The 14,409-nt window shown below is 38.3% G+C and overlaps 1 protein-coding gene across 1 annotated transcript in view; it reads right to left on the bottom strand.

Moving 5' to 3' along the window:
* Positions 1-3,936: 3,936 nt before the first annotated feature.
* KCNB2 (potassium voltage-gated channel subfamily B member 2) overlaps positions 3,937-14,409 on the bottom strand; it is a 205,059-nt gene continuing 194,586 nt past the window's right edge. Inside the window, exon 4 of the mRNA XM_067290549.1 lies at positions 3,937-6,316. Coding sequence (XP_067146650.1) covers positions 4,151-6,316 — 2,166 coding nt within the window. The 3' untranslated portion in view covers positions 3,937-4,150. The remainder of the gene's footprint in view (positions 6,317-14,409) is intronic.

Below are 14,409 nucleotides of genomic sequence, written 5' to 3'. Positions count from 1 at the left end.
GTGTATTTTATATAAATTCTGTAGTGCAATAACTTCCTACTCCATGTTACATTCTTTACATTATATGATTCCCCTGTAAACAGCTTTCCTGTATGTACTTACTTTTCAGTTTGTGCGATACATTATTCCCCCCACCCTCTATTTGGATTAATGTGACTATTTAACTCAAAAATTCTTCTGATGACTATGTGAAAATTGTTTAAATGTGTACATTTGGTTTCATCACTGAAAATTAATTAAAACTTTGATTCAGGATTCTGCAGTTAGTATAAAATATAAAAAATAGATTGTTTAATTTCAAAGTTATCTCCCTGAACAATCTTCATTTTCCAGTGATACAAAGAGTCAGACTCCTCTTGGGTGCACAGGGGAGCAACTTCATCTTAAGACTCCTTAAGTTGTTTTGAAATTCCAGAACTTTTGGAAACTGGCTCCAGAACTCAGAAAAGTCTCCTCTTACAGTAGTGAATGGGTGAATGGGTCTGAAATGGCTTTGAGATTTTAGAAAAACAGAAAAATATTTTCGAGTAGTTTTGCATAATTTACTACATAGCAATTCAAATTCATGATGAATGAAGTGATTCTGGTCTGCACTTCTTATACATGCTGTACTGGAATAAAAGCTAGGTCCAGTCCTGCACCTCCACTCAGGTAAATATTTTGATTAGGAGTTATGCATGAGCTAGATATTCAGGAGTGGATCCTATGTTTTCAGTGAAGACTGGAAACATCAAATATCCAAACCCGTGATTCAGCATAGTCAAAACTATATAATAAATCAATCAAATAATAACAAAAGAACTTCTAAAGCTTGATGCTTTTGCCTCCAAGATTTCTAAAATTACAATATCTGTTAATAAAGAAAATTGCATTTGTTTTGCTTGTACAGTTTCAAAATATCTATGCTTCTCTGAAATCATTTAAAATAGGGCAGTCAATAAGGGTCTGATCTTCACTTACCTGACTAGTATAGTTAAAGCTCCTGTTGGCTTTACTGGGAGAAAGTCTTGCTGTCCTCATTTACCTTTCATTCAGTCCCAATTTCTGGCAAACTCCCATCGGAGGAATTTGTCTGCATAAGGACTGAGGTTTTGATTTTACCACTACTGAATTTTCAGTGTTTTAAATGTTTTAAATGAATCAGGTTTGCATGAAGTACTGATTTAGCTCAAGAGCTTTAAGAATCAAATTTCTGCTCCTGTAACGAGTTCCCTATGGCTGGACTCTTGCCTTTCTACAAAGTGCCACAGATCTGAGAGGGCTTTTAGAAAGTGCAAGGGTCAGCTGGGAGCAAAAGCACAGAGTAGGAACAGGATACAAACCTCAGTCTTGGCAGAACAACACAATTATCTTGAATGGGAGTTTTCTGTGGATCCAGAATATAGGATCAGGTCCCATTTGGACTTTATTTGGTCTTCATTAGTTCACTAGGACGTAAAGGCAGATCAAATAGGCCTGTGTGATTTCATAAAACTGCACATAGAAAATACAGACCAACACTTTAGGCATATAAAAATTCACTGGCATTTAGTCTGAGTCACTGAAAATATCTAGCAAGAAAAAATAAAAGTCAATATAGAAGGTTAATGACTATAAAATACTCAAGAGCTAAGTTTTGGAACAGTGAGACATAACATGATTGAAGAATGTTAAACAGAATGTCATAGGTAAAATCATATGTAGCAACAAGTTGCAATGAACTACAACTAAGGACAAAATTTAATTTTTTTTTGAGAATTAATGACCAGACATTGTTCTGAAGAAATAACCTTATACTTCCAATGTTTCAGATGACTAAAGAAACACCTCAGTGTCATCTTGTAACAAAAAACTACCCTTAGAAAACAATCTTTTTTTTTAGACCAAGGGATTATGTTGTGCTCATTATTTGGTCCAGCCACTGGAATCCACATTTTGGGGCTTTTCAAACTTGCCTCTTTTCTATGGGCCAGACTTGCACAATGTCTGTGGAATCAGCCCTGCTATTTCAAGCAGAAGTCAATGTTGCTATAAAAATAACTGTTCTTTTACATTGAATGCATTATGCACCTGATTTTTTACTCATTTCAGTGACAGAAAATGACACATAAGTGTAAATTAGCGTAGGTCCACTGTGGGGAGTAGAGACCTAGTATTATAAACCACGTGTTGGTCTAAAGTGTTTTTAAGGCTTCCATTATTGTTGTCTTGCAGATTTTACAATGCTTATTACAGTTCTGATCTGGAAGCAGCATTCTCTCAGTTTTGCGCATAGGGAGACAGCAAGCCTGTGGAGCAGCAGGGAACTGATACTAGAATTTCTGAACACCTCATCAGCCTTTCAACCTCTGGCCATTAGCTGTGAGACAGGACTACTGCTCTTACAAAGCTGTTGTAAGGGAGTATCCAATCTTGACAGAAATCAGAGGACAGTAAAAAAAAAAATTCTATTTTTCTAAAAGAAAGGCCATTTTACAGGGGCATGCTTGTGTAGTTGCATACTTTTGCCTATGACTGGGATTAATGAATTGGATAAACCTTTTATGAGTCAAGAAATTAAAAAAGATTTATAGGAGTTTTTTATATTATAGCATAGGAAGCTATTGGTGCTGAGTAAAAAATTAATAGCTTTGTTCAGACAGTGGTTAGGTGAGTACTTTGTACTGAAGGCTTTGGTTCAGCATCTTTCTTTCACAGAGCTGATATATAGCTGGAGAGTACCAGAGAAACGGAAGATGCTTTTGCAGGGGTCTGTGGAGCTATTGACATTTCCCTATATTTGAGTATTCTTCCTTCACTAATACAAGGGTGGAATGGTCTCAGCTTTCGGAATAGCTTGGAATATGGGTTGAGGCAAATTTGGTGAGTCAGGTAATATCTTCTACCAGTCCAAATGTTTGAGTTGAAAAACACAGACGTGCTTCTGGGCACTGAAGACATGGGGCAAGTCTTATTATGTGCCTGAAGGACTGTCTGTTTTTTCCAATTATATCAGTTGTGATAATAAAAGGTATTACCTCTCCCTACAAAAGCTTGCCTCTTTTATGTCCTTACACCATAATAGCTACAACAACACTACCACTATTGACATATGGGCACTGCATGTAAAGAAAAGGGGATTTATAGCTCGAGGGGAAGGAGAGTTATCAAGAATTCACAAAGATCGTGTAGAAGCAAATATTGTTAAGTCATAGGAAAAAAGAATGTGGGGAATATTTCTTTTAATATCAAGTTAAAAGAGATATATTAAAAGAGAGAGAACTTTTGAACATGTCTATATAGCCATTTGACACTATTTACGGCCACAGAAATAAGTCTATGTTTTTTTATTTATTTTAAAATGGAACATTTTTTCTTAGTTATGAAATGTTGGCAGTATTCTATAAAAATATCAAATGCTTCAAGTTCTGGTCATTAAATCTTTGCTTCTCCTTGCAGGATCATTAATTAAACTGACAAATGCAATAAGTAAACTTATGCAAATAAAAAAAAAAACCTACTATGATTTACAGCACAGATTAATTAAAGTACTGTAGTCCCTTAATTAACAGATATACCCATGAGCTTTTTAACAGAAAGCAAGATATGTGAGATGCTTTAAGTAGAAGTTGCAATTTTGCAACATAAGTCTGTACAGAACCTCCAGGCAGCACGCTGTGAAGGAAGTACCTGTGTCCCAGGAAACTCTTTTTCCATAAATCCTTGTTAACAGTAGCTTTCCCCCCAACCCCAAACTATTTACAAATATATGCATTTTGCAAGCTCAAAGCACCTTGTTTCACATCGTTATGAATGCATGCATTGACATTTCATCCTTTCATGTGCAAATTCTAAAATTCATTGTAACCAAGAAAACAAAAAAGTTAAAAGAGTTCAAAATCTGTCTACAATCATAAGTGAAAGGATCAAAAATGTCAGATGTTGCAGAACACAGGCTCCTAATAGAGCTCTCTTTATTTTATTCACTGTTCTTGAATCATTTTTTCCTGTTTTTTTAGATTTGTTACAAAAAGCAGTCTTTTTAAATTAAACAGTATTTAAACTAAACAACTCTTCATGCCATGCAAAAATAATATTTTATGCATTTTTTTTTGAGGCTTCCCACATTTTAGTTCGTAGGCATTGCTAACTGTTGTTTAAGAAAAAGTATTTTTATTGCTTTTGTAACTAGTCACATGCTAGTTTCACGTGTAGGACAGTAACCAGTTTCTCCTGGATTTGAATGAATTTCTGGGGCAAACAAATGGTTTTCCATTTTGTAACCTTCTTGGTTACTGTCTTTCTTTACCTCACCCACAGCATGGTAAATGTCTTGAGTACAGTTGTGACTCATGCTTTTGGGTGAAGAAGAGCTGACCTGTGGCTCCTCTGTTAAATGGCTGCCATCACTGTGTTTATCTCCATAGCAATTTGTCTTCATATCCTGTTGCTTTTTGTGTTTTATACCATGTAACTGCATAAACTCTTCTTCTCCAGTGTCTATTTCAGTGAAGCTCCTCCTGTCTTTTGAAGGGAAAGTGAAAACTTTTTGTTTGGGAAACAGAGGGGATGATTTCTTAGAAGGTCCCTGACAAAGCACTGATGCATCAGCACCAAGTAAAGGTCGTTCACCTTGGGGCGAGTTTTCTTCTAGAAGAATGGTGCTGATGTGCTGAGGGGTGGACTGTGTAAAGTCTGCTCCTGCCGTTACTGGCAATGGCCTTGCCGTGCTTGGTGGAGTTTGTGGAGCACTACCTCTATTGTCTTTAAAGTTAACTTTAAGGGATCTAGATTTTAATGGATTGCTACCTTTCAGAGAACTTTTGGGGCTTTCTATGGCAGTGTCAAAATGCAAGTGACCATGTAAAACAGTTTGGGATCCACTGCCATCACTGATTACAGCTCTGTCAATTGGATTATAGTCAAAGGTGATATCAGTTGGAGAAAACATTTTATCTTTTGTGAATGGTATAAAGTGAGAACTTTTTACTCTTTGGTTGTCTTCTAGGTTAACAGAATCAGATGGAAATCTCATTTGCAAGTGATGAGAACCAGGAAACAGAGAAAGCGGAGACCTCTCTGTTTCTGTGAAGTCAGTCGCACAGCTGGCAAAACTATCAATACTAGATGTGCTTCTCATGTCTGTTATTATGTCTGTAGGTCCAGCTGGCAATTGATCTCTCTGACCTGTAACTTCTTCCATTTCTATTTCTTCTTCATACACAGGTGGTTTTGCTGACTGGTCTTGGTAACCAGAATTAAGATTAGGCTGAGACTGAGTTTTAGTAATTTCATTATATAACATCTCCAGTTTTTGGGCGCTCAGGTGTTGTGGGCTGGAGGATGCTGCGGCATTGTTTAATTGCTCATGAGAGTCTTGTTGACTAACTTCTTGGTATTTGTTCTCATAAGACTTGTTTGAGCTTGTTTCAGACATTGTCCTTCTGGCCCATTTCCACTGGCTTGGGGACAGGTGGTTGTCATCGGGTGTCTCCTTTGGATTGGCTGGTTCTTCAGGCTTACCTGAATCTACTGCTACATCAATCATTTCCATACTGCGAGCAAAGGCATCTTTCAGGTTCATGGAGACAATACTGCCATTTCTTTTAGCTCGCTCTAGTGCTTCTCTCCTTTTAATTGCCTTCTCCTGTCGTTTCTGCTCCTTGTAAAACTCTGAGAAATTATTCACAATAATTGGTATGGGCAGAGCTATGACCAGCACTCCAGCAATACAGCATAGTCCTCCAACTATTTTACCTAATAAAGTCTTAGGATAAATGTCGCCATATCCTACCGTAGTCATAGTGATTGTTGCCCACCAAAATGATGCAGGGATACTGGTAAATTTTGTAGCATCCTCATCCTTTTCAGCAAAGAATACAAGACTTGAAAATATCATTATTCCCATGGCTAAAAATAATATCAACAAGCCCAATTCATTGTAACTCCGTCTGAGAGTAAAACCTAAAGACTGAAGGCCTGTTGAATGTCTGGCAAGTTTAAGAATTCTTAGTATCCTCATAATACGAAAGATCTGAACCACACGTCTGACATTTTGGAACTGCAGTACACTTTTATTGGACTCCGTGAGGAAAATGGTGACATAATATGGCAAAATTGCCAGTAAATCAATAACATTTAATGGGCCTTTGAAGAACTTCCACTTATTTGGTGAGGATAGAAAACGCAAAAGGTACTCCATGGTAAACCAAGCAATACACACAGCTTCAACATGTGCTAGCTGAGGGTTGTCGTTTGGCTGCCCAAATTCATCTATTTCTTGAAGCTCTGGCAGTGTGTTAAGAGACAAAGCGATAGTGGACAGTACGATGAACAGAATGGATACGATGGCCAAAATCTGTAAAACAAAATAAACAATGTTCTGATTAGAAAACTGTCCTGGGCACTGATACAAGTGTATTTGGCCCCTTTCATATTTTGAAGTATCCCAAACAGATAAGTATCTCTCCCTACCAGTGCTGCTTCTGATGTGAGTCTTTTTTATTATGGGAATAAGATGCATTTCTTTCTCCTGCTAAATGAATCATGGACCAACTCATTCTCCACACAGCCCAACCAGAAGACATGCTCCGGTGAATCTGTTCTGTTTAGGGCATTATACATCTCTTTAAAGCTTCTGCTACCCACAACAGAAAAAGAAGCCAATCTTAGTAAAGTGTTTGCTAAGATGAGAAAGGAGAATGAAGGCAATAGCACTGCACACCCGGGCAGGGCTGAACAATGAAATTTTTAATGGCCTGTAGCTAGAACAAAAGTCAGACAAAAGGAAATACTACTGTAGAGCAATGACTACCTTCCAAACTGTGAAAGTTGGTTATATCAGGTTTCACTGTAAGGCTTGAAGCTTAAATAAAGTATGCAAGGTTCTCCACTTTACTGAAATTACTGTGAAATAACTAATGCATGCCCGAATTCTCTAATATACTCAATAATATAATTACACTTTCAGAATTCAATGAACAAATAAACACATACTAAGCATGGCACAGATCTGAATTGTAAAGCTTGCAGCTTTTGTCAATCAAAGTAATTGCTTCCTCATTTTAGCTTGCATCAGAAAGTAAATAATAGCATACAAAAAAGCTGTGTAACGCAAAGACACAACTACACAACAAACATTGTTCTGAGAAAATAAAATCATGACAACATATCTGCCTGGTTGTCATCAGCTGAACTGGTTTTAAATTAAGAAATACTGACTTTTCAAAATCTTTCATAGGAAATTTATTTTACGCCTCAGTGTTCACCAGAAAATAAAAGAGCCCATTAAAAGAGAGGTGAGCTGATATATAGCACTCCTTCTTACGGTGTGTGATAATATTAAAACTCCATGCAAGACAAGTCATTTTATAGGTCTTGAATACATAACCTTCTTGTCCAGAGTTGCTACCCAGGGAGTTATAGTGACAATAACTATCTATCTGTTTGTTCAGGCCATTTCTTCACACACAAATCTAAACACTGCCAGCAGTTTTAATAAAGTACGCAGAATAGCAGGCCTGAAATTTTTATTTTTTTATGTATATCAGCTACAAGCGTGAGTGTGTTATGGGTGAAAAAATTTCAGAGCAAAGGAAAGTATTTTGGCTTCTTCTAATGTAAGAATGTAAAGCTTTTATTTGCCTGGGACTTTGGTGTGTAATTAAAGGTGTGCATCATTCCACACACAGTCTGTTTTAATTACTGCAATTGATTAGATTTTACAAGTCATTAGGCAAAGAATGGCAGGTGATCAGCAGAAAGAACAATAGCAACTATGAGGAGAAGAAGAAAACAAAGTGATTCCCTGTTCTAAGTCTACATAAAGAACACTTTGCAGATAGTGTTATGCTGATAAATTGTCATAAAACAGATGCAGCTTATACTAGTGGAAGCATGGCGTTTATAAGAAAGGCCTGTAGCAATCTGCTAGGCTAGCTACGTTGATACAGAGGAGTGAAAAAAACACAGCTGGCTTGATCACACAAAAAATTCAACTCTTGTTAAACTTGTTAAAAAAATATTTCCTTATGAATTGCCAAATGTTTCTAAAAGAATGTCCTTCCCTGTGTGCTGAATATGAGACCTTTGATTCTACTCCTGATGAAATGAATAGCAAAACTTCCCTTGAGTTAATGATGCAATTGTAACACACTGCAATAGGGTTCAAGTAGCTCCTTGCAGTTCTGCAAAAACTATCATTGTAAAAAGATTTCTGAGATAACTGGCATGCCAGTGGAACTGTTGTATAAAGCAGAGATGAAGTATACATTAGGTTCACACTAAAGTTTAGCTGCTCAGGGAAAGTTCAGCTGAGCCACATCTAATAGCCGATGTAGGATATTGGATTAATTTATGTAAAACTATATTAACAATGCTGCTTCCTTAATTTTTGGTCCAGAGTAGGATCTAGACCATTTAAGTAACAAGCAGTAATATAGGCTGTCTATTTTTCAAATCTCTCAGCTCTGTAGGCACTGATGTTTATCGGGCAGTTACATATTCTTCTCTTTCTGCACTTAAAATGATTAAATTCTTTTAAAATAAATTGTTCTGGTAAATTTTGGTCTGACTTTAGAAAAACAAAAGAGACAAAATAGCCATTGTCCAACTTTTTTAATAATAAACAGACAACAGTTTCTGATAAACAAACAACAGTTTCTGCAGAACTGAATTAAGTCCGTGGGCTGTAGCTACCCATTTCTGATCCTGTAGCTATCTGTTCCCAGGTAGCTGTAGCTACTCACATATTCTCAGAAGTGCTTGCTCTTGGGAAATAGGTGTTTAGCTCTGGATTTGGACAGATAGATAGCTGAAGTTGGTCTAAGTTCCTCAGAGAAACCTGAGAGTTACCGACTGCTGTAACCAGCAGGCCATGCTGTGTCTTCCATACAAGTGTTTTAACCTGTCTTCCTGAAGTTGATCTGCTGGGCAGGCAGTAATGCAAGAATTGTGAGGCCAGATAGAAACAGCAGAAAGAGCATGATGCTTTTTTGACAGTCAGGGTATGCAGATAGGCAAGAGTCCATAAATTTAGGAAAGGTAACAGCCCTTTAAGCAGGAAGAAGAATCCTAGGACTCCACCCTCACTTCCAAACTCCGTGTCCGGACACCAAGTTAGCATCTAGCCACATCTATCTATTACGAAGCCATGATTTGCATTTCTGGCTGTTGAGTGACTCAGCTACAAGGTGCAGGGTACTTTTAACCCAGCGCTTCATAACCGGGACCTTGAAAGTGATAATTCATTTTCTTTTGGGTTAAGTAGAACGTAAAATACACATATCCTGTTTCTGAGTTGTCTGCTTTAACATGGGAGGAAAGATGCGCTTTACAACCTCCTGTTCCACTTTGCTACCATCCTCAGAAGGCGGCAGGCACACTGAATCTCCCTATCTATCTCTGATGTTTTCTATACTGTCAACTGAAGGAATAGATACCTAGCATAAGCTGACTGGACTGCCCTTGGATATGTGCCCTAAACAGTCAATAGGGCAAGTCTGGGCTGATGGGACTGACTCACAAGATCCTTATTTTTTAGTGACTAGTGCTTCCATTAGGCTTTCAAATGGCGCTGACTCACTTTCATCCCTACTCATGTTTTCTATCTGGTCTGTATGGTAAAAACCAACCATCATGTTTTGCATCACTTATGGGACAGAAGAAAAAGGAGTAAAAGGAACAGAAGCCAATACTTGCTTTGGAATGCCTTTTGTAGTAGAGGAATACATTACAGTAGGGACAGGATCAGCCCTATGCTGATACTATCTTCCTAGTACTCATCTATGGACAGAGATCATTCTGCCAGTGCTAACTGTTTGGCAACCACACTTAGTCTGTAGCAGGATTAAAACAATCTAGAATATTCACTTAGACTGAAAGTGAGTGAGCAGGCACAAGTCGAGGAAACATTTTTGTAAAAAGAAAATGGAAACATGCAGAGGCTATATTACAGCCTCTGTATTATGGATAATTTTCTGGCTGGCCTTGTAAAAGTGTATTTAAATTCATGAAAGTTTTCATCTCTCCAAGGTAATATACCCACAAATATGGAAGATATGTTCATAGGCTTGATGCAAAGCTTATGGAAATCAGTTTAAATCAGCTGCATCCTTTACTGTCAACAGTCTTCAGCTTGTGATGTTGAGTTTGCAACTGAACAAAATGAAAGGTTTTGCTCAATAGCCACCTTGTACATCTGCCTCAATCTGTATGTGTCCTGTTGTTGATGTCTGGGGCTACCTAAAGGGGAAACTGTTTGGAGCAGTAAAGGCAGCACTACAAATTGGGTTCAACAGTGCAAGGACAAGCACATTTTTACATTTGTACAAACTGGACAAGTACAAGGACATTTTATCAGACAATCATAGCACTTAACAGTGCAGCAACATGGCACTGCCTTCAGCAGCAGCACCACTGTTCCTTGTTAGACTCTACAGAATGATGTCATGAGGCAGCATCTCCTTTCCTGGTCTCTTCATTGCCTCCCTTCATTGTCTCCTTGGGACGTCCCAGTTATGAGCATCACCTCTTGCTTCTGCCCCATGGTCCTGCCTTGTGCTGCTCTGCAGAGGACAGCGTTCAGCTCACGCTTGCTTGTTGGCAGTTGCATATTCCAAATGTGTATGTGCATCACAGCTCATATCATGGACAATCTGGCACACTTAATAATGGAAGAATTTATTGCCAGTTATGAAAATTAGACTTATGTACCAATTTAAGCTTATCCTAAAAGTATTGCTGAGAAATAAAAATGACATCACCCTTCAGTCAGGCTATGTGCCTTGCCAAGCTATGTACCCCCCTCCCCACGATCCCCTTTATCACTAGCAGAGCTGAGTCAGTGCTTGCAATAGTGAAGACAGAATTGCACCATACAGTCAGAAAGACTTTTATATCATTCTGCCATAAACTTTCAAAATGGGCATCTCTTGTAATAATGTTACAGTGCCTGCAAACCATCATTACAAATGGAAATTTACCACTGTTTACTGTCCTTCTTCCCTTCCAGAGTATGCTTTTAATCTCTTTTTACTTCGCTAGCATAAACTCTGACTGCAGACTCCTGACACAGGTCTAACAGCTCCACATAGCATAAAATGTGTAGTTTTTGAAAAATAAGATGAAGGAGAGGGGAATAATTTAAGAGAATAACATAAATTTAATCCAGTTTACAGCTTTATTGCAATTGCCCTTTCAGGAACACATGTGATAATGGCTCTGACAGTATGTGTAATCACTGAACAGCTTCCTGCTGCTACTCTTGATCTCTTTCCTTGATGACATTATTTAGAATTCTGACCTTTCCTTTCCACTTTTCCCTAGATCATTACTATTAATTTTTTTAAGGACTCTATTTGAATTTTCTGCACTGATCTTTCAGGGATACTTATTAAGCCTGACATTAACCTTCATGTGTGAAGGCTAAGCTCTTAATGTTGTACTTATCTGGGGCCTAAGTGGTGCACAGACTTTTCTTTTTGTCTCTTTGCACTGGGATGAATGTCACCTTAAAAGCTTAGCACAGAAATGCTCATTTAGTGTTTTTTCACTGAAGACTTCATGACTAGCTCCACAGACACTCCCTATCTTGTCCTTAAAGAAATTGTGCAGACGTGCTAGACATGAGAAGTGGCCATCTATTTTCTTCCGTCTCTCATCAGTAGATGATTAGCCACTGCTCCATCTTCAGCTCAGCTTGACACACCCAAGTTAAGCTAGTGAACTCAAGTACTTCTGGACGTTTATTTGGGGAACCATGAAGTCCAGTGGTGGCTCCACCTAAGGAGTCACTTCTTAAATGACATATGTCCAGGGGTGTGCTGTCATATCAAGATCACCTAGATTGGAAACCAACCTGTGTAGGAGCTAAGTTGGGGGCAGGCAGTCAAAGGGACTGCCTTTGCTTCTGCAAAGCGGGGTCCTTCAGGTCTGTGTCTGAAGAGATCGAGGGGAGGTGACGATGTGCTGCATACCAAGTCAAATATGGATGGGAGACTACTGGTGATAGCAGTGAAGCAGAAAGGGAAAATAACAGGCAGTTTAGGAATTGGCTGAGATTTCACCACCAGGTTACCCAGACTTCTGCCAGCACAGCTACACCTGAGCTAGGTACCTTAAAATTAGCTCCTGTTGGTCTGCTTGAACTGAGAGACTGCTACTATCCTGGCATATTCTTCACCACAGAACTTCTGTCACGAAGCCTATATGCCTAACAGATATCCTTCCTGCTTTACAGTCCTGCACGAACTCCATTTTTTTCACAAAGCCTTCCCATGTCTACTCATCTTCTACTTTTCACTGACCTTCCTGTACCATAGAGTAATATTTGCCTAAGAAGACCTAGATCCTCAGAGGGGGTAAAGCTGTTTAGGATAGGACCCTACATCCCTTGAGAGCAGCCTGGCATACCTATAGTTTAAAAGTAACAGTAATGAAATACATCTCTCCTGCACTCTATGATAGGTGAATTACGGCCTTCTATATTTATTCTATTATGATAACAGCAATAGAATACATCTCTCCTGCACGCTGGTGGACACACTGCATTTACTTAATGTCTTGATTATTCATTTAGGGAAGGAGGATCTTGGGATTTACACCATCTAGAATTTCAGCATCAAGATTTAGCAGAATGTGGGTTGGAGCATCCACTTGTGGCCAAAGTAATTTGGTATAAGGCATTATTCCTGTGGATAATATGGGAAAATATGAACCCTGAGAATGTGGACTGAGTCTGTAGGAATCTGAACACAGGCGCCATTATAATCTATTAGTGGGATGTTAGTACATACTAGAAAATCAAGTACAACATCCCTAAAATTTATAGGACATATTTACCAAATATTGTGACCAGAGAGTGATGACACATCTTGGAGTCTGGACATACTGAAGACAAGTACTAAGCAATGGATTGTGACTGTGGCTATTGGATGCATCTTCAACGACCAGCACATGCCTGAAGAAACCTGCTGTAAGTAATTATCAGCAAGAGATGAGGATGATACTGGGGGATCCTGTTAGCCTGGGTGAAGGTGATTACCTTAAGTAATCACAGAATAAGGTAGTCTTTGTGGCCTGGCACATTTATTCAGTACAGGCTAAATGGAGACAACCCTGCTGAAGTTTATTTAGCACAAAGCTAATCAGTGTTACATTGGACTTGTTAACATGGATTAAAATCCGTATCAAGTCAGTTCTAATGTTTTTTGTTGAATGGCAATAGGCCATCTCAGCTGGAGACATGAAATCAATTATTTCATGATCAGTAGCAAATTGCTCATTAATACTTAATGCAGAAGAAATGGCAGGACAGTCTAATAACCTGATCCAAAATCAGTGGAAGTGAATGGGAATTGCTTCATTTATTTCACTAGAATTTGGAAAAGCCCATGAATCTGTCTGTCACATTATTGACAAAAGTGGAGCTAGTACTAGCTCGTAATTATAATGTACCTAGTTTAATCAATTCAGTCAATATAATGTAGGTTACAGTGAAAAATGAAAACAGTATATCTAGCTAACGCTTTATTTTCTGTATAAGTATGGAAGGGGTTTAATTACACATTATGATAAACACAGAAGTTAGTTTCAAGAGACATGTGAAAGCCTTTATGTAAAAGATACTTTCTTGTCTGTCAAAAAAATAACATTTGACCTCCCTAAATGTTATTTTCAGTTCAAACAATTCCTCAGAGTTTATGAGAAAAATCTTCCAAATTTATCAAACAGTAAATGAGATGTCTTTAATAAAATCCCTGTCTGTCCTCATTCAGAAGTTTCCTAAACTTTTTGATGATCATGGTTGGCATGTTATGTTTAGGTTGTGTTTTGCACTGTCCATCTGATTTTCAGAAGGAGGGAAAGCTGATTGTTATTACTGCCAAGAATGTACAGGATTCTTCAAAATTTCCATGTAAGTCATGACAAAGAGCTTACAATTTCACCTGTTTTGCAGAATAGACCGTAGGTAAGATCTGTTCTGCATTCCTTGCACGTACAAAATAAAAACTACATTATCAGGAAATTCAGTTTATTAAAAAACCAGACAGGCTATTTCCAGCAAATAATTATGCTCACAGTCAAATACGAACCAGTTCAGACTAAAAGAGAGCAGAAGCGGCAGTTTTAGCCTGTGACGTCGCCTGGAAACCCCTCCATTGCGTCAGGCAGTGAAGGGCGCCGAAGTGGGGGCGCGGAGCTGTCTGCCGGCGCAGTGCTGAAGGAGGCGCGTTGGACAAGGAGACGCGATAGTTCTAAGCTATCGTCTCAAATAGACAAAGATATGAAGTTAAATAAATGAGGATATGAAAAGAAAAATCTTTTATGAAGATAATACTGGCACAATAAAGATAATACTGGCATATTACTTTTTTTTCTGAGACAGAATACCATTGAAGTAGGCTGGAAAAAATCTCCAGAGGTCAGAGATTTATATTTACTGATGGCCAT

Source organism: Apteryx mantelli, chromosome 2, assembly GCF_036417845.1.
Source record: "Apteryx mantelli isolate bAptMan1 chromosome 2, bAptMan1.hap1, whole genome shotgun sequence".
NCBI lineage: Eukaryota > Metazoa > Chordata > Aves > Apterygiformes > Apterygidae > Apteryx > Apteryx mantelli.
Note: the sequence above shows the minus strand (reverse complement) of the source record. Positions and strands in the feature narration are given on the sequence as shown.